Genomic DNA, 20904 nt, shown 5'->3' with positions numbered 1-20904 from the left:
TCTCCTGTGCCCATGTGTTGTAGAGGACTTCCCACTTTCTCTTCTATCAGGTTCAGTGTGTTCGGACTGATATTGAGGTCTTTAGCCCTAGGATTTGAACTCAAGTCATCAGGCATGGTGGCAAGCACGTGCACGTGGCAGCGAGCATCTTTACCCTCTGAGCTATCCTTACTTTTACTTTCACGGCTCCTTGAACTCGATGATGTAATGTGTCTCTATACATCTAAGACTCTCTTTTTGTTCGTTTTTATGAGACTGGCTCTCACTATATAGCTTAGGCTGGCCTCAAATACATGCATCCTCCAGCCTCGGCCATCCTGAATACTCAGTTTCAAAGCATGAGCCACTGTGCCCAGCTAAACCAAGTTTCTTAAAGCTTGGATCTTAAAAAAACAAACAAACAGGATTTGAGCCCAAGCCCTTTGTCGTTTTTTTCTAAGAAAATCTTGTGACCAGTCTAAACCTGGGACTTGGAAAGATTCCTTTTTTCCTTTGCTTTTGCTTACCTGATTAGTATTAGAGCTTGTAGACATATTTCAGTGAATTATCTGAGTGCCCCCAAATTGCATTCAATTCTTCTGGTAAGAATGGGCAAGTACAGTTAATAACTGTAATGAAAGACCATTAGAGAGAGATCATGCCCTAACCACAAGCAATTAAGGTGTCCGTAACTGGAAAGGGCCTGCGGTTTTACCCACTTGCAAGCTAACAGGTTAGCTTGGGTGTTCATAAAAGATGTAAGACTCCTTGGTCAGAACAGAAGGCCATTTATTATTCATAGTAACACTGAGGACATCAGCATTTATGGTAGATGCCCAAGCCCCACAGTCCAACATGATTATATATAAAATATCTACACAGTTGCTGGGACACCTGACAGAGGAACAAGGAGTTCGGAAAACCCAAATCTTTGATAATATAGATAATAAGCCAACCTGCTTTCTTCCCCAGAGGCAGTACGTTTATTTACCCAACAATAACTAAAGCTGTTCCTTTCTTCACGGGGAGATAATTTCGCTGTGTAATCAGCAGCCTTAGGGGATCTGTAGCAAAGATCTGTCAGAGCCTCTGCTCACTGGCATGAAGGAATGCTAGGCACACGGAAAACTGTCTCCCAACACTCAACTCAGATGCCCTCTTCTGTTTCTCGGAGTGTCTGAGTGCTTCAAGATACTCTGGCCAGGCCAGTTGCTCTGCTTCTTCAGAGCTGAGCCAGCCCTTTGGAGGATGGTATCAGTGGGAAGCAGAAGAGTCATCTGCCATAATATTTAAACATAGATATAATATCCAGATAACTCCGGGCCCTTAAACCACCGTGCATGTGATGCTTACACAGCCACAGTTGATGACAGTTCCAGGCATGTGAACAGCAGGTTCTAATTTGGAACTTTACTTTGCTGCTTCATGCCAAACCCATGCTGGGTTCAAGACGAAGGCTGACATTCCAGCAGTGCATCATGTGTTTCAGAAGAGATCTTGATCAGCCCTGCATTTCCTCCTGGGCCCCGGGGCCACTAGTGTTCAGAAACATTGGTGTCAAAGGCTTTTCAAATGTTCATCTTCCTATGACATGATGTTTATTGAATAAAAACAGGACACATTACAGAAATTATTCTCTAAGCGGTAGAATCTAACATCAAATGTAGGTTGTCTATAATAATATTCACATAGTGGCTTGCTAAGTGTCCCTCCCTTTAATATCTTTAGGATGTTTTTTTTTTCTTTCAGCTATGACCCATATCTGCACAATGGTCACTGTGCTTTTCTCCCTGGTTAGCTATGTTCATATGACTGACTGGAGGAGTTATTTGGCATTAGTCATCAGTGGATCAGAGGCATTACCCCTGCCTTCTTCTGCATGAACTTTGTGGGGATTTTTCACAGAGGAAAAGCTTTAAGAAATCTGTGTATCTGGCAAATGAAATCCTTCTTTCTCTTTCAAGTTAGAAGATGCAGTTGTGATACTAATGGAACCAAAGAGTTCTCCATGGCATTTCTGCATAGGAGCAGAACTAAACGCACAGAGAAATGGCACCATCCACTCTGGGGCCATTAGCAATTGCTCGCGCAAGACATGTGTTTAGCTTCCAGACAGTCCTCCCATTTTAATCATCTGTCCTGGAACACTGTAAATCCTGCCTATCACAGACATTAAAGAAACAGATTGAGGTTTTTAACATTATCTTAATAAGCACAGACATTCATTTGTTACTTAACTGTTTTCCGGAACACACTAAGAATTGTTCCAAGGAGCATTTGGAGCAATAAAAACCACAGTAGCTTCCTAATTGTAGCATCGATAATGACAGCGGTACAGTACACAATACTACATCTACATACAATAATACTTCAAATGCCATGTCATTCCAGCTCAAGTTAGTAAAGAGAAAGTCCTCGCTAGTCTTTGCTTGTCTATTTTTTGGTTTGCATTTTGAGTGCTGCTTCTGTCTTTTTAGGGTGTATGAATTGTGCTCCATGAGGGTCCTCCAAGATATTTCAAAGGGAATCAGTTTCCAAAGTCCCAACTTTATTTATTTATTTTTTTTGGTTTTTCGAGAGTCCCAACTTTAAAACAATATATTTCTTAAAAATTTTCCATTTTAAGCCAGATATGGTGGCACATGCCTGCATTTCCAACACTTGGGAATGGGAAGCAAAAGGATCAGGAGTTCAGGGACATCTTTGGCTACATACTACACAAGACTCTGTCTCAAAAAAAAAGCATAAAATAGGGGCTGGAAAAGTGGCTCAATGGGCAGGACTATTTGCTCTATCAAAATAACAACACAGGACTTGCCCTTGAACCCCCAGAATCTATGTAAAAAGCTGAGTATGCCTACAGCCGTACCTGTAACCCCCGTAGCATTGGTAAGCAAAGACAGTGAGATGCTGAGAGCTGGTTGGCCAGCCCACCTAGACGGTCTAGTGAGAGATCCTTGTGTTTTAAGGCAGTCAAGTGGAGGTAGAGGGAGGCAGCCAACGTTGCTCTCACCCCCACTTGCATACACTTGGGTGTGGACACCCACTAACATACATGTTCCCCACGTTCACACCATACAGAGTAAAAATGAACTGAAATAGCCCCCCCCCGATCTCTTCAGTTATGTATATCCTCCTGTTTAAAAGAAAGCCCATTTATTGCTCTATCAGAATTACTGTTGTTATAGACATGGCAAATAATAAAATCCGAAGAACACTAATAAAAAGGATACTTGAAAATATTATGTAGGTGTTGAGAAATGAGTCAACAGACGAGATAATCATCCTCTCCTTTTCTGTGATTTCCTTTCAAGAAAAACATAAAGAATGACCTAATCAAATCACCAGCTGACAGATCAGCACACAACTTTTGTCATTAACTACTCACAAGGGATGAGTGACAATGTTAGTACTGATTTCCTTCAGCTCCCCACCTATTTTATTGTAGAGAAGAATTAATTTCCTCTATTTCAAAAGTGGAAGAATAACATCTTACTCTATAAATAAGTGCCATTCCCCCACAGCAACGTGATAAATAACAATCTCTCATCCCTCACACGAAGGAGTCAGCGGTACATTTGTGCTGGGTTTTCTAAGCATTTGAGGATGTTTCTATCATTCTGTCCCCTTTCGTACTGGTTATGGTGTTCATACATTCAGAAAAACCCTTAAGCTATCATAGAGTGTATAAAACTAATCTATAATTCAGTTTAAGTTTGTGACTTTTTCCATTGAAGTGTGCAGGGCTTTTGGTGAGAGCGTTTCAGGCAGACTTTGTAGGCTGCAGGTGAAATACTGTGCTCAGGTGAACAAGAGGGAATCAAACAGGGATGACATTAAGTCCTACTGGAAGAATCTAGAAGAGTGATTGCTGAACATGATGGTAGACATTGCATACTCTGCAAGTATGTAAATTTATGATTAAAACATAATTATAAATAACAAAAATACTTAGTTCTTCAATTTCAAATGACTTTTTAGGCTACATGAGTGAGAAAGATTGAATTCCCAGTGACACAGCTCTGTCCTATCCTTTTTTGGTGCCTAGGAAAACGGTGTCTGTCCATTTTTTGGCTGGGTATGGTGGAGCACACCTTTGATTCCAGCACTTGGGAGGCAGAGGCAGGTGTCTCTCTGACAGTTTGAGACCAGCATGGTCTATGTTATAAGGAATTACATAGTGAGAACCTGTCTAAAAAACAGGCCGTGGGGTGGGGGGTGGTGGGTGGGTGGGTGTTCATCTTAAATTTAATTTTGTTTTATATTAAGCATCATTCTGTTTAGTTCAGTTTCCCCTAGTACACTTTTCTGAAATAATCATTCTGGTTGATCTTCACTAAGGATCCTTAACTGAGAAACACCGATTCTTTATTTCATTGCCTGTCTTGGTTTGTAATCTAAGCAGTTCAGGGTTATGTTCATGAAAAAGGTATTTATTTTACAAAAGGCCATACGTGGCACACCTCAGGGAGACTGAGGGAGGCGAGACTCCAAAGCCAGCAGAGAAAGGCAAGCTACCTGCTCCTCTTCATGTTGGAGTGGTGGCTCACAGCAGAGTCTGTTGTTACAATAGATGTAAGTTTCAGGATTTAAGCATCTGGCAGAAAGGGATAGCTCAGCTCATATTCACACTTCTTTAATCCTTTTTTTTTAACTGATTTTTTTTTATTTTATGTGCATTGGTGTTTTCCCACGGTTGCCAGGTCCCCTGGAATCGGAGGTACAGACAGGTGTGAGCTGTCCTGTGAGTGCTGGGAATTGAACCCTCTGGAAGAATAGTCAATGCTCTTAACCACTGAGCCATCTCGCCAGCCCTCCTATTCACATTTTAAGCACCTCTTTGCAGGAGAGCCAGGTGTGGCATGTGCCGCTTGTAGAGGCAATAAAGCCATGAGAGTTGGATTTACATGCCACGTGCAGGGCATGGCTCCCTTGGCAAATCCAACTCTTGAGCTCCCTGAAGCTCCAGTGCAGAACTTCCTCCGGAGTTGTTAGAAGTTCCCTGGCAGGAGTTGCGAGACCTCAGTGAGTCTTTCAGACTTGGGTTCACACGCCAGGTGGTTCAGGAAGAACTCCTGCCAAGTGGAAAGTGTGCCCAGAGAGCTGCAGGATTTAAGTCTCAAAGCGTAGGGGGTTAAATGACAGGTTCTGAAGGAAAAACTGGGGCAGTGGCCAGAATAAGTAAGAGGCAGGAAATATTCAGGGTGACTTACATGGGACAGAACTGTCATTTCGTTATCCCTCTTAATCCAAGGCTGTGTCCTCACAGAGTGACATCAAGATATGCGTCCTTCCTGGTCTTTTTGTGACACTCTGTGTAGCCGTGAACACCATGTCTCCGAACTCCATCTGGATCTGGCAAGTTCTTATGGGGCCCTGATGATCTGATGCCATGTGATCTAGGAGTTCCATAGCTGTGAATTCTTACTGACTCTCGTCCCTCACAAGCTCAGATTTCCACAGTCATTACAGCTTAGAGCTGACATTAGGGGCATCGCAGACTCTGTCATTTATAGGAGCACAAATTGCTGCAGTGGTCCTGTGATAGCAAGACAGAGGTAGAATAGCAGAGTCCCGATGAGATGTTTTATGCCCGCGGAGTGGTGGTGGCAATGGACGCAGTCCTGTTTTACCGTGTCTGTTGTGAGCACTCTGTGGGGTGAATAGGACACGGCCTCTTCTGCTGGTGCATCACTGGGGTAGGGGAGAAAGGGGATGCTCAAAGAGGGCCCTCGTTTCTTCCTTGTGGCAGTGAAAGAGAACCGCCCCGTGTAGCAGTAGATTGAGTTTCTTTGGAGAGGAAATGGGCCATCTCATTGAGGCTCAAAAGAAAATATTGCCTTTGTGGTTAGAAAGGATTGCCATATTGAATCCCTGTGTGGCAGTTCATGCTTGTGCTCTTTCCCTATGTACTAAGGGTGAGCTCTTCTGTTCTTTCTACTCTGAGCACATCCTAGAGAACACCAAGACACAGAAGATTCTTGCTTTCTCTTGCTCCTCAGTCTGTCACAGGAAGGTATTCTTGCCATACATTCAGGGTTTTATTTTGCTCTCTTGGGATTTTACAGTTCCGTCACCACTATTAAAATAATATCCTCCTTGCTTTCATTTGATGTGCTCTACATTGGAATGGTTAATCATTCATTTGACAATTGCTGCGACATCTAATTTTGCCAGTACTGTATCAGCCAAGACATCAGTTCTTGAGTTCTTCCCATTAGATCAAAAGGGAAGTAGAAGTTCCAGCAATGATGCGTTTTTATCTTTGGAGCTGTCAGATGCGGGGCTCGACTGGCAAGTTCCCACCAGGATGTAGACTGAAGGAAGCCTGTTCTTCAATCTTTAGTTCAATACCTGGGCTGGTTAAATTGCCGCAGGACGCAGTTCAGCTGCTTCACTGTTTGCCTAGGGTAGACATCCTGAGTGGTCTTTAGTTTTTTGAGATAAGACCCTGGCATTTCAGATGCAGCGTGCCTAAACTATCACCAGTGCTTTGTATGACTAGCTCCACCCCCTTTGTTTGTCTGAGACAGAGGCTCGTGTATTCTAGGATGGCCTTGAGATCACCTTGCCCTTCTGATTCACCTGCTTCCATCTGGAGTTACAGACAGGTGCCACCGTGTTTGGTTTATGTGGCGGTGTGGATCAAAACCCAGGGCTCCACGCATGCTTGGCACATGTTTCACGAGCTGTGTTATATCCTGGCCCCATCTTGTCTCGGTGGCATCCACTGCTTTCCGTAACAGCGAAGGCAGCTCATTCTCATCTGGGGCCATTGTGGCTCTGAAGAACTCAGCAACACCCAGCCAATGATTAATTCCGTCAGGCCATTTTGAGGAGACGTGGAATTGAAAGTGGGTCGGACAGGTGTTGAAATAGGACTGGAAGCTGAATCATGAAGATCTGAGCCAATGCCTCTAAAATGAAAGGGTGTACCCATCTTCTCTTTCTGCCTGCTAAAACACAAGGCCCCAGAGACCCCTCAGCTTCACTGATAACCATTCTCAATACCCATATTAAGCAGTAGTATGGAGGCGAGAATATTTAGCTTTAAGAGCTGGCGTTAAGCCCAGCATGGTGACACATAGCCTTAACCCAGACGCTCAAGATGCTTTATCAAAGAACAAGCAAAATGCTTTTAACATACTTTTATACTGTATTTGCCCAGGGCCTAATCTTTATTATAAAGGTTTCCTTTTTAATACACTGCTACCATCCACCCAGAGCTGGATCTTCCCTCTTAAAAGCCCAAGACAAGGTCAGCGAACACTAAGATGAGTTCATTAAGAGGAACATGATTGGCACATGACTGTAATACCTGTACTTGGGAGGAGGATGAAGGAGAATCAGGATCTCACGGCCAACCTTGGCTTTGTGGCAATTTCAAGGTTTGACTGTATGAGACCCGATTTCAAAATAATGAGGGAGAGAGGGGTTATTATTCAAGAATGTAATCCTCAATAACTTGCCTCTTTGAGTGCAGGGAGGGGTGGGAAAGGAGAAGTGAAGATTCGAGAGGATGGGATGCATGCCATTAGAAAATAACAATCCTGGTGCTTTTCTTATAATTATCCTCCGGGTCCTCAGGGTAACTTGGTATAGATTCACTTGGAGGCCTACCAGGCTTTCATACACATACACACACACACACACAAAATAAATAAACAAAAACAACCTTAACATGCTTACAGCAAGTAGATATTTTCTTCATAGAACACGATTGTGATATGAGAGGCAAATTGCTCACTCAGAGACTCTGCTGACTGCTCAGTCCTGAGCCACTAGCCTCCTCCAGGCTAGGATTACATAAAGATCATCTTTCCAATGGGTTTGCTCATGTGCTTTGAGCCAGGATTCTTCCTACATCCTTCTTTCTGCCCAATCAGATCCTCTTACATTCACGTTTCTTCGTTAACCAACACATGTTTATCTAGCCACTACCAAGAAAGCATACTGATTTAAAGAGTGAGTTCCAAAGACTAGTCAGAGCTCAGTGCCACCTCTGTCATTTAGGGACTCTGTGACCTTGGCAAGTCATTAACTCTTCAGAGCCACAATCTCTTCCTCTATGACCGAGGGACAGCAATAGTTCTACTTGGTTGGGGTTGGCCACAGTCAAATGAGAAACTGTAGAGGTGTTTGTCAGGTCAGCCCACAGCCAGAGCCCATCCCTGTTTGAGCACACCAAATTTGTGAGCAGAGGACAAGTTAATTTGCTGTCTTCTGCCCTTCCTAATCTAATCAGGCAGAGCCCATAATGCTCCCTGTCACTCAGATAATAAAAAGTCCTCTGATCAATTTTGATACAGGAAGAGTCTCCTTCCAAAGATTGAGATGTCTAGTCTGGTCTGACAATCAAATCTGGGAGCAATATTTAATTTAGGACTTCTCTCTGCCCAGCTTCCCCTGGGCCGTGGCACCCATTTGGAAAAGGGAGAGATATGTGACCTTTCACCTTTCCAGCTCTATTTACTACGCACTCATTGGTTATGCCTTCAGAAAGAGAGGAAAGTGTAGGAAAGTTCACCATTTTGGATCCACTAACGTTGGGAATTTGGACCTGAGGCTTCTGTGCCAGATAGATCTTCAAAGCTGGTTCACAAGTGCCACAGGCATTTTTCAGGGCTATGTTGTACCACCTCCTATTATTTATGATAGCTGTTGTCAAGCCCATCCAGTGTTTATCCTGAAGTCTTTCCCTTGGGGAGGAGGGGGTGTGCCATTATCGGGGTTGTCCTGTTGAAGTGAGAGATAGTCTTGACCTTCAACCCCAGAGTCAGGCACAGCTTGGAGAGAGACCAGTGAAGGGGCGTCATGGGGTCTTTGCGAATTTTGCTGTCTCACAATTCTTCCCTTTTTCCTAGTGCCCTGGCTGTTGCTCAGTGAGATCTTTCCTGGTGGAATTAGAGGCCGAGCCATGGCCCTGACTTCTAGCATGAACTGGGGCATTAATCTTCTCATCTCCTTGACATTTCTGACGGTGACTGGTAAGAAGTCTTGTGTGTTTGTGTCTTCATAAGCTTCATGAAAGTGTTTATTGTGGAGATTTTAAAACATACCCCAAAGTAGAGAGAGGCTGGTCCTGAACCAGTTACGTCAATTAACTACCTTCAGCAGCTTCCAGTCTTTGTTCTTTTCCTCACCTGCTCCCCTTATAAGATTATTTGAATCCTATCATATATATATATATATATATATATATATATATATATATATGCATTTTCTCCATTGAATTTCAGCATGGATCTCTGGAAATTAAGTCCACAATATAAATATCACCCTTAAAATATGAATAATCTTCCCAAGTATCACTCTGTTCACATTCTACCTTGTAGTTATTGTTTTTATTCTCGCAGTTATCTCTAAATATGTAATTTACACTGGGATGGTATGTCTTCTCATTTGTAGGCTGCATCTTCATTCTTCCTACTAAATTTTTCCCTCCATCTAGATGGGAAGGGATTCACTGGTCTGTTGCATGGATTTTTTTGCAGGATCTGGATCTTGATAGTTGGTTTTCAGGTCACATGTCCTCTTGTCCTTTGTGTTCTGAGTTTCTATGTCCATCCACACGGAGATTTGAACAGGGCAAGTCTCTAACCCATTAGCACACTCCTTGGCGAGTGACCACAGGATGGCCTGTCATCCTCCCAGTCTGGCTGTCCCATCCCATCCCAGGCCATGTTGAGCTCCCTTGATGCTCACCACCCAGACCCAAGGTTTTCATTCTTTCAGTCTGCCTATATTTTTTTAACCTGGAATGCTTCTCTAAAGAGAAATTTCTCTCACTGCCATGTAGCCACTCTGAAGGTGGATCTTACATAAGGCAAGATGAGTGCTTGAAACTTTGATTTTTATTATTATTTATTAAAATTATTTTAAAAATTTAATAATTTTTTGATTAATAATAATTTATAGTTATTATTCTCAAAATAATGAGGTGGTTCACAAGCACCCTCCAAAACTGACCACCAAATTTTCTGAAATTAATCTCTCTCTCTCTCTCTCTCTCTCTCTCTCTCGCTCTCTCTCGCTCTCTCTCTCCCACACACACACATACACACATGCACACATGCACACACACAAAGACACACACACACAAAGACACACACATGCCCTTGACAAGATAACTAAAAAAATTCAAACTGTAAACTCATTTCATCATTCATTTCATGTATGTATATTTAACCTTTAGAAATGAATACTTACTCAAGAGTATGCTATACACATATACATACATGTATATGTTTAGTACATCATGCTTTAAATTACTTTGGAAGTTGCTAATTAAATGCAGTTGGGTTAAATATAAAATTTTGAAATGCTTGCATCTTAGATTTTAAGAAATAGTCCAGGCTTAAAGGAGACAAAGAAACTAGTTACTAGCATCAATCCTACATCTTCTACCCTGGTAGTAAAAGGAAACAGGGACACTTCACCTTACACCCACACCCACACCTACCATCTGTTATTTAATGAGAAAATATGGATAAAAAATGGTGACACATGACCTGAATCTTTGCAGGAAGGCTGGCTGACATACTGGATGAGCTAAGGAAGAGGTGGACCCTTGAATGGGCTTTTAGCATGCTTCCTGGTAAAGCAAATTCTTTGTCTTTTCAGTAGTGGTTGTCTCTTTTGAGAACCAACTCTGACTCTGTCGGGCAGTCCAGCCTTGAACTCATGGCAATCCTCTTGCCCCAGTCTTCCCCCCCCCCCAGCTAGGATTATAAGCACAAGCTATACACAACCAGATTCAACACAACTGGATCCAATTAGTTTTTGAAGCCTGGAATGACCTAAAGTCTTCAGTTGACCTCCTTCTGCGCTGTCTGAAGATCTCTAAGTATTTTCAAAGATCAAATTCTTAAGCATGGATTAGAATGATTTAAAAGATAGGAGGCTTTTCTACATATCCTATCTTGGTGATAAGCCTTTGGATACCAACATTTTAGTGAAACATCACCTGTATCAATGTAAACATACTGTTTCTGGTGAACAAACATTACACAGTGGACAGTGAATTCAGTTCTGGGTACACTGTTTTGAAAAAAACTGATTGAAAATTGCAGTACATATTAGGCTCTGGTAATGCACATATATAAACCCAACCCTGGAGTGCTGAGGTTGGAGGATGAAGGATGAGCTCAAGACCATCTGGAAAACACAGAAAGACCCTATTTCAAAGGACACACAAAAAAGGACTATCCAAGAGAGGATGGTCCAGATAATAAGAACCTGGTATCTATGCTCTGTGAAGAATAACTGGGAGAGTTATGGGTCTTTGATCTGGATCCAAGGATTCTGAAAGAAAGGGTGAAGATGCAGACAAATATTTGGAGTGTGTAGGGAGGTATGACTCACTGTGTGCTGTCTACAAGACAAAGCAGAACATCCTGAAAGGCAGATTTGGGGTCTGAGTAAAGGAGATGGTTGTGGCAGTAAGGTCATGACCTCTCTGTTACTGCAAGTGTTTAAACAGAATGTGAAACAAGTTCAATGAGATGATCATTTGGGTTTCACTAATTCCAGCTAATTCCACAAGTATTAGATTAAGCAATCCACCTGGCAAAACCCTGCACTAGCAACAATAAAAGATCAGAGACAGGATTGATTAAAACTGCCTGAAAGAACTGCCTTGGCATTCAAGAGATGGTTTAGCAGTTCAGAGCCCTTGCTGTGCAATTATGATGACCAGGGGTTTTGTTCCAACATACACCTAACAAACTGGACATCTGGCACACCTGTAATCCTAACTCTGAGCTGGGGCAGAAGCAGAAGGATCACCAGGGCTTGCTGGCTCCCATCCTATCTGAGAAAACATGAACCTCACTCAGGCTCTGGGAGAGACCCTGACTCAAAGAAATATGCAGAGAGCAATACAGGATGAGACCTGATGCTTTCAGACTCCAATGTTCACACACAGATATCCACATGAGCGCACACACACACGTTTGTCTTCCTTTTTTCTGTTCCCACCTCAGCTCAGCTCACCCGCAAGTGGTTACTATGCTTAGATCCTTCCACACTGCAGCTATAAAAATGACTTCAGTATATAACGACTCAAGTCAGTTTTTCCCCTGACCAACTGTGATTTGTGATTGTAGCTGTTAAGGGCTATTTGCAAATCCTGCCTGCAGTTGGTCTTTGCATATGTGTAAAAAGAGCTAGATACTTCTCCACTGTTCCCTGTCATCCTGGACATTTGCTGCTGGTCCAGAGGCCAGCACAATATAAATGGACAAAGTTACATGCACGTGAATGGGGTTGTGTCTAGGGTAAAGCACCCTGAACTTGATCAGTGATTAGAAAGGGAATATATGTTTGTTTAGAAGTGGCCAAGAGACCTGACAAGTGAAATCCATCAAAGCGTTGAGAATTGTGCTGATCGTATTTCTTTCATTGGCCCCACTATGATGTTTTCTGCTGGACCTAGAATAAAGCTTTGCAATATGTTGCCAGCTATTAAGAATGGTGAAATAATGCCAACATAAAACAATTTATTGAAATCAGAGTAAAAAGGATGAACTCATTTCCAGAAGTGTCCACATGCACAAATATGTCATTTACAATGGCCAAACTACAACAGTGGTGATCCCTAGAGGGAGTCAGGGGAGGGTAAGAGAAAGCTGGCCTTGGGTCTTTATAGATTTCTGCATTGAAGTTTTATTTTTGCAATGGTGATGTTTAGCTTTAATTGTCAACTTTATATAACCTAAGAAATACCTTGGAAGAGAGTCTCAGTGAGGGATTGTCTACTTTTGTGTTGTTTTGTAGGCATGTCTGTAGAAGACTGACTTGTCAATTGATATGGGGAGACCCTGCCCAATGTGGGTGGCATCATTCTCTAGGCAGGGAATTCTGGACTGTATAGAAACATGCTAGTAGTCTTTAGTATAGGAAGCAGAAGGAAGCAAGCAAGGGCCCATGCATTTATTCTTGCTTCCTTTGACTGTGGATACAATACTTTAAGTTGCTGCCTTGACTTCCCCATAGTGATAGATTTTACAATTCCATTCCATAATGTGGAACCATAAGCCAAATAAACCCATTCGTCTTTAAAAAGCATTTAGTCCGAGTATTTTATCCCAGCAACAGAAATAAAACTAGAACATAAATGAACATGTGCTCTTTGCATTAATAAAGATTTATTATCATGTTGAAAAAGAAAAATGTGTACCCAGAAAATATCTTTGAGTTTAATGTGTGATGTTTAGAAGATAGCGTTGCATTTTACCTAAGGAAGCTGGGGTAGAATTGTAAAACAAAACAAAAAGAACCTGGCCACATTTTGAATTGGTGAATCTTATTTCCATGGAGACTACTAGCATGTACTAGCTTCCTATAGGATTTGAGAAGGGATGTTCACAAATGGCATCTGTGATCAGTGCACACAGAATACATACCTAACCATTTTCTTTTGTCTTCTATAGATCTTATTGGCTTGTCATGGGTTTGCTTCATATATACAATCATGAGTCTAGCATCCCTGGTTTTTGTTGTTCTGTTTATACCTGAGACTAAGGGATGCTCTTTGGAACAAATATCAATGGAGCTAGCAAAAGCGTAAGTACCCTATCATTGGTTGTTGGTCAAAATACAGTTGTTATATTCGATTAAATATCAACATTTGAAGTTATTTTAGGATATTCCATTTTCTACAAGATGGCTTGTATAATTCCAGTTCCCTAGCCTTATCTCAAATGTGTGTGAACTATTGCTTATCAATATTAAAGGCTTTACAAACTTTATTTAGTGGTGAGCAAGAATTCCAAGCAGGGCTTGGTATTATATGCCTATGACTCCAGCACATTGGAGGTGGAGGCAGGAAGATTGAGTTCAAGGTGACCCTTAGCTCTGTGGCTTTTTGACTAGCTTTATATGATGTCATCTCAACCTTTTTCTCTCTCCCAAGAAAGAACTTCTTCATTTCTAGTTCCTCACTCAGTAGTCCACCTTTATTTGGGGTACTACCTTGGCACTGGGATATAATGTCCATCCTGGGCTAGGACAATAGATGACTTCAGCCCTTCATCTAAAACAGGCTCAGGTGTCTTTTGATCCCAAACACTTCAGGCTACAATTAGCAGAAAAACTCTGGGTTCTAAATGTCTGCAATTCTTTATAAGGTGGCACATTCAAGTTAATTTTAGCAAAGGTAAGGAGTGTCTTACATGATTAGGTGTTCAGAATTAAATTCTAGGCACTTAAGTGAATTTCACACGGCGAGGTGAGATAAATAACTTAACCGGCAAGTCGGCCAGGAACAACTCTCAGAGGCAGGGCACTGAGTTTTAACTGATCAAACTCATGGCCTGAGGGAAGTAGTGGCTGCAGCCTAGGAATGAAGGGAAACGTGTTCTTCTTAGGATTAAATTGCAGTGGAACTGGGGCCATGCTTAGTCCTGGACTTTGCTGCAAAGGAGAAAACCACGTTATTTTTTTTTAATAGGTTGTGGTTTTTCTCTTAAAAAATAATGTCCCAAGCACTGGGTATGGTCACAGAAATTGTGACAGCGACACTTGCTTCCATCTGAGGGAAGTTCCAGGCTGATAGATGAGCCAGTGGTGGGACAATGTGTGCAGGCCGTCCTTAGTCCTGTGCTAGCAGGGGCTGGAGTGAGGAAACTCGTGGAACCTTGACATGGTTGAAATCTTTAAAATAGTTTACTTTGCTAAGCAAAAACAAAACAAAACAACAAGATACAAAAAACTTGCCTCAATTCAAATCATAAGTTGACTATGTCAAGTTTTGGGTTGTGCTTCTCTGCAGATGAGGTGATTTTAAGAAAATGAAATGAAAATGATAATTTATAATGAAGCAAATGCAGTTGTGGGAAGGCTTGATTTGCTAGGTAACTTGCGCGTGGAGTTTGGACATGGACGTACACATTTTTCCTCCTACCTACAGGCCAGCTTTTAGCCCAGGTTTGCTTTTTGTTTGCGACTCTCAAAACAGGCTAGCCTTGAACTCTCAATCCCCCAGTCTCTGCCTCCCAACACCCACCGAGCAGAGCAGGTTTTTATGGAGGGTCATAAGATGTAGCTCTATCTGCAGTCTACCAGAGTTCATGCAGTAGGGAGGTAAGGATGCAGGAGGGAGTGGCAAGGATGAAAATGAGAGAGACATACACTGGCTACATTCATCACTACCTTGCCGACTTTGTCAGCTGTGATTTAACTCTTCTTGGCTGGGCGATAGCCAAGAAAGAATTGAAGCCAGGCATGGTGGAGCACACCTTTAATCCCAGCACTTGGGAGGCTGAGACAGGCAGATCTCTGAGTTCCAGCCTAACTTGGTCTACATAGCAAGTTTCAGGTTGGCCAATGTTATAACGTGAGACCTGTTTTACCACCCTTCCCCATCCCCAATAAAGAACTGGAAATTTAGGAAACAGCAACAGAAACTGTTTCTACTTCAGGTGGTAAGCAAGAAATCAGATCCTTGCAGTAGACCATGTTGGTTAGCACAAAGATTACTCTTCTTGTTAGAGGATTTCATTGCATAAAAGTCCCTCCACCCCAAAGGAGAGAATACCAGAGTTAAATCTTGAGACATTTTGGTAAAGAAGATATTGGGGATAGGGGTAGGGTCATGTGCAGGAATATTGCACTCAGAGCTGGGCTAAAAAGGTTAATAGGCACTTGTGAGACTGGGAGATGAACCTAGAACCAAGAGAAGTCAGGAAGTTTGTCTATCTTAGTAAAGAATTTGAACTTTATATTAAGGGCAGTAGTGGGTTTTTTTGTACCTTTTGTGCATGTGTACTTAGTGTGAAACATGCATATGTGTTTGAATACTTGTGTTCATGAGTACATACATGGAGGTCACAGGTGGGCTTTTGGCAACTTTCTCTACTTCTTTGAGCTAATGGCTGTCACTGAACTTGATGGTCACTGTTTTGGCTAAGGGGGTTTACCTAACCTCAGTGCTAGGGTTGCAAGCATGCATAGCCACACCCAACTTCTGTGGAAGTACTGGGGTTTGAACTCAAGTCCTCATGCTTGTGTGAACAATGCTCTTACCCATGGATCCACTGCCCTAGCAGAAGTGTTTAAAGTAAAATGATATGGAGTGACCAGAGTTTAGGTGGAAGTTTATTTCTGACAAAATAGGAGGATCAGAAAGAGGAGTCACTAAACGAAGCTACTGGGGGTGGCAGAGGGGAAGGTATGAAGCTGGATGTAGTGTAGAAACGGGGCCTAGGAAACTGGGACCTGCACAGGAAGGACAAATAGGGGGAAGAGGGAATTAGAATTGCTCGCAGGCTTCCAGAATCAACCTGCTGTGTATGCAGTAGTGACATTCAGAGCAGCAAGGTGTCAGGAAAAATGGGCAGGTTTGGGAGAGGGTCTGGTGGGGGTTGGGGTTGGGCCCCCGAGGACCATTTGTGCAGATCCCCTCTGAGAGGCTTATGAGACATGCAAGTGAAAACAGGGAAGGAAGGTCAGGATGCACAGACGTCTGGGACTGAGGAGAAACTCTCTACAGATCTGGTGGTCAGCACAGGGACATAGGGACGTGCTCTGTGGGCAGTGGTGGGATGAGAAACACTTTGGAGAATCATCAGTGCAGAAGTGGATATGACTCCATGGCTTGAGCAGGTCAGAGACCTCAGGCGTGCACTCTTTGTGTGTATACAATTTGAAAAAACTCAACTCCTAACTCAAGACACAAAGTGGGTTTTGCAAAGGTTTGTTAAAACACCGTGTGAACCACAGTGAGAGACTGTTGAAGGGGGAGGCAGGACTGAGCTGCCAGGTGAACTGCTGCTTTCAGTTAGCAAGGTGGACCAAACTAAGGGCCGATTAACATACCAATATTTCCTTCAGAAAGCCCAACTTTGAAACCCTTTCTCATTAGGCAGCTTTCAAGTAGAGTTGTCAAGTAAAGCAAACTGCAAATCATGACAACCTGAAGACAGAATCTTTCTATTTAGTGGGCTTCTAGAATGTTCCTGTAGAGAGTAGGATTCGGGTATTTAAAACTTATTCAGCACTCTGTGTGGGGGGAGAATATTAAGTGGCTACATGTCTGTGAAACCACATTTGGTACTTTTGAGTCATGCAGTTTCTCAAAACCTTAATCCTGGCACTGTCTGAGACAGGCATGCATTGACAATTGGGGGGGGGGGCAACGTCGAAGTCATTGTGACCCTTCAATAGTACTGCGAGTGAAAACAGATAAGGAACCTGGGACAGAGGAATAGGAAGATAATGGTGTGCAAGTCTGTGTGTTCAACTCAGAGCAGCAGCAATCAGGTGCCTGCGGCTGGGGGAAGCCCCACGCTGAGACCTGAAAGGAATAAGGATTTGGCTCCTGAGCTCCAGATTACACAACATTAAAAAGCCAGAAGCTTCTCTCTGCTTGCTGCCGTAGGTTGAGAAATGCTTTCAACATGAGAATGTGTAAGCAACCTGAATCGTGTAAACCGACAAGAAGTGTTTGAAACAGTTAAGCAAGCTTCCCTGGAGAGGAACGCCAGGGACGAAAAATGGCGATCTGAGGACGGTATCAAATTAACTAAGGAAATGTAGGGCAGTGGGAAGCCCGTGGAACTTGCGAGTGCACAGGGACAAGTAAGCTTGCTCGAGGAAGTCTACTGCTGAGCCCAGGGAGTCTTTAGGAATTTAGAAGTTAATAAAACAAATGAATCAACTTTTGATCACCAGGGAAACCAGTCCCCATGTGTAAATCCCCATAGCGCTTTCCTGAGGACTAAGAAAAGGAAACTATTTATAATATCGAATTAAATTTCAAATTCGATCCTACATGTTGCTTAATATTTTCCTCTCCCCTATTTGGAGTTGGTCCCCACCCCAGCCCCAGTTCTTACAAAGCTGAGAAAACAAATAGTCTTCCAAGGAGGCGAAGTTCCTTATAAAATAAATAGCGTCTCAGCCGAGAGCCAGGAAGCGTAGCTGCCATCCTGTACTGTGAAAGGGCTTTGTTTGCAATATCTTCCCCTGCCAGCTACTACCCCGAGGTGTAGTATCAAATTTAAAGTTCATCTGATAGAGGGATGGATGCTTGCAGTATTTACATTTTCCAAGTGGGATTTTCCTCACTCCCCCCCCCCCACTCAGGCGAAAACAAACAAGTGTTTTATAAAGAGTTTAGTGCTGAAGCCTTTGTACTGTCGCCGTTAATGGGCTGTGCGTCCATCCCTGTATGCAAACGGGCAGCTTCTAAACACGGAGAGCTTGGGAGGTGGCTCTTTCAGAAAAGTGCTTGCCATGCAAACCTAAGGACCTGCTCGATCCCCAGCATCTGCGTGAAAGTGGGCTGACAGCCATGAACGCCTGTAATCCCAGCACTGAGAAAGCCAAGACAGGAAGCTGGCCAGGTCTGTGAGCTCCAGGTTCAGAGAGAAGCCCTGTGGAGGGAGGGAGTGGGGAGGGACAACAGTCAGTGTTGACCTCTGCCTCCACAGAAGCGTGGGGGGGAAGCACACACTAATTGAGCATCTATTATGCCCTGGACACTGGTGTAGGTGCTGCAACCATATTAGCAATGAGAAAAACAAACAAATACACCCAGGATAATGACCATGCGCTGATTAGCTCTTTAGTGGTTGGGGTGGGGGCAAGCTTCAGAAGGCTATGGGGAGATAACCTTTAGGATACAATCTGGGCCATAAGAGGACTAGGTGGGAGGTTGGGGCACAGAGAATGCAGGTAGAGAATCCTTAGTACAGAGGCTAACTCAGGAACAGGCTCAGCCTGTTTTTGCAAGGGCAAAGAGCTCTAGGTCAGAGCCACTGGGGTTGATAAAGCAGGCTGAGCAAGGAGTTGGTTAGTTCTCACTGGGTGGGAAAGGACTCAGAGTTTTAGCCTGGACAGTGGCATGACACGACATGACATGACCGACATTTCAAGCCAGGTGTGTCGTGAGCATGTGCAACCACCTGGCAGCCTGAAGCTGGGGAGACTCACAAGCACAGTGCTGGCCTCAGATGGCCCGTCATGCTAGCCGGCAGTGGCCGATATCACTAGTCCCTTAAAGTCTTCTGTCCTAGCTGGGGTCACTCAGGCTTCGTGGTCACACCAGCAGCCCTTCAGGCTTGAAGAGTCAGCTCTGTTTCTATGACATCGGCCCCATCATTCTGGTGTAGGAGGGCCTTTTGTTTATGTGTTGCTTTTATTGGTTAATCAATAAAGAAACTGCTTGGCCTGATAGGGCAGAACTTAGGTAGGTGGAGAAGACAGAACTAAATTCTGGGAAGAAGAAAGCAGAGTCAGAGAAAACGGGCATGGAGCTGCCAGGTCAGACATGCTAAACCTTTCCCGGTAAGCCACGACCTCGTGGTGAGTAGAGATTATTAAAAATGGGTTAAACCAAGATGTGAGAGTTAGCCAATAAGAGGCTAGAGATAATGAGCCAGGCAGTGATTTAATTAATACAATTTCTGTGTGGTTATTTCGGGTATAAACTAGCCGGGCAGCCGAGAGGAAAAGCAGGCCCTCTCTCTTTTCAACATCATTCCTCATCTCTTCTCCCCTTTCCAAGACTTCCTGTTTATTCCTTCACTCTTCTTCTTCTTTTTTTTTTTTTTTATTGCTGGTGTACTTTCCATCAGTATAAATAAAAACTTGTTGGGATCTCCCCACTTACCCTGCTTTTTTTTTTTTTTTTTAAGATAGGGCTCTATGAATCCCCACCTGGTCTTGAACTCATTATGTAGTTGAGAATAACCTTGATCACCAAGATCCTCTTGCCTCTGCCTCCCAAGTGCAGGGGATTGTGTACCGAGTGTACCCATGTGTACTTCCGGCTTACGCAGTGTTGGGGACTGAATGCAGGGCTCCCTGCATGCCAGGCAAACCTCTGCCAACCGAGTTCCGCACCATTTCTCCCATCTTCTGAAAAGGGTGTGTTGGTGCCATTTTTCTTCCAGATTTGCCACTTCTCTATTTCTAACAAAGTCCTTTACCAGTCCTGTGCATTTCTTCTCTCCTGAACGGCTCCAGTAAGCCTTCTATGGCTACCACTTCCCTGAATAAGGCTAGCGCAGGGGCCAATTCTCAGTGACATCCTGACGTAATAGCTTTGCCACGTGTGGGGACCTCCCTTCTGATTGTCGCATTTCTCACCTGTCCACACCTGCTTCCCTGTTTTCTCTGTAAGCTTGGGCTTCCTCTTGCAACTTCTCTGTCACACTCATCACTTCATCCGGGTCAGAGCATGCCCTCTGGACCATATGCCAGGAGTTGGAATCCACCTGCTTTGATCTCCCTCCTAAACTTGAGGCGTGGCTGCTCACGTCTTGCTTACCTTTCTTCTCACGCTAAGAGATAAGCTAAACATGCTAATCCCACCCATGGCGGCCCTGAAGAGTCCGTCTACACACTGGCTCCAGACCTGGTTTTCTCCTTGTGTGCCAATGTCTTCCTTTTCTTTTGCTGCAGCCTGAGCCAGTCTTTCCCTAATCTCTCCCTCTCATGCCCCGCCTCCAGTATAGTAAGCCTTGCTGGCTCCTCCTTCCACAGCCATCCATTTCTTCTATGCTATCATGGTCTGAGGTGTCACGAACTCCTTTCTTCACTGGTGTAGTGGTTATCTACCTGGTCCCCTTTTCTTTCCTTTCCCCCACCCCATTCTGTTCCTTTGTTCCAGTCCCCTAGGGATTCATGATGTAGAGGAAAAGCTATACAGTTTATGCTTTCTCCTCCCCGCCCCTTGCTTTAGTGGCTTCAGCCACCCTGACCTTCGGAACTCAGCAGGCATACTCAGGGCAGCAACTCTTTTTTATGCTCTTCCCCTAGGTAGGCACCTGCCTCATAGTGCCACCTCCCTCTTTTCTTACCAACCTACTATAAATCAGACTTTGCTTCTACTTTATTTCAGTTTTTAACAAGAGTTGAAACATTCCTTTGGCTTATTAGCTATTTCTCATTACGTTTAATTCCTTGAGTACACGGGGG

At 43.5% G+C, this 20904-nt stretch overlaps 1 protein-coding gene across 2 annotated transcripts in view; it reads left to right on the top strand.

Moving 5' to 3' along the window:
• The window catches only part of Slc2a12 (solute carrier family 2 member 12), a 58045-nt gene that overhangs the window by 31682 nt on the left and 5459 nt on the right, over nucleotides 1-20904 (top strand). For both annotated transcript variants that reach the window (XM_005360941.3, XM_013351435.2), the window contains exons 3-4: nucleotides 8844-8966; nucleotides 13413-13545. In XM_005360941.3, coding sequence (XP_005360998.1) covers nucleotides 8844-8966; nucleotides 13413-13545 — 256 coding nt within the window. The remainder of the gene's footprint in view (nucleotides 1-8843; nucleotides 8967-13412; nucleotides 13546-20904) is intronic.

The sequence above is a fragment of the Microtus ochrogaster genome, linkage group LG4 (assembly GCF_000317375.1).
Source record: "Microtus ochrogaster isolate Prairie Vole_2 linkage group LG4, MicOch1.0, whole genome shotgun sequence".
Classification (NCBI taxonomy): Eukaryota; Metazoa; Chordata; class Mammalia; order Rodentia; family Cricetidae; genus Microtus; species Microtus ochrogaster.
Note: the sequence above shows the minus strand (reverse complement) of the source record. Positions and strands in the feature narration are given on the sequence as shown.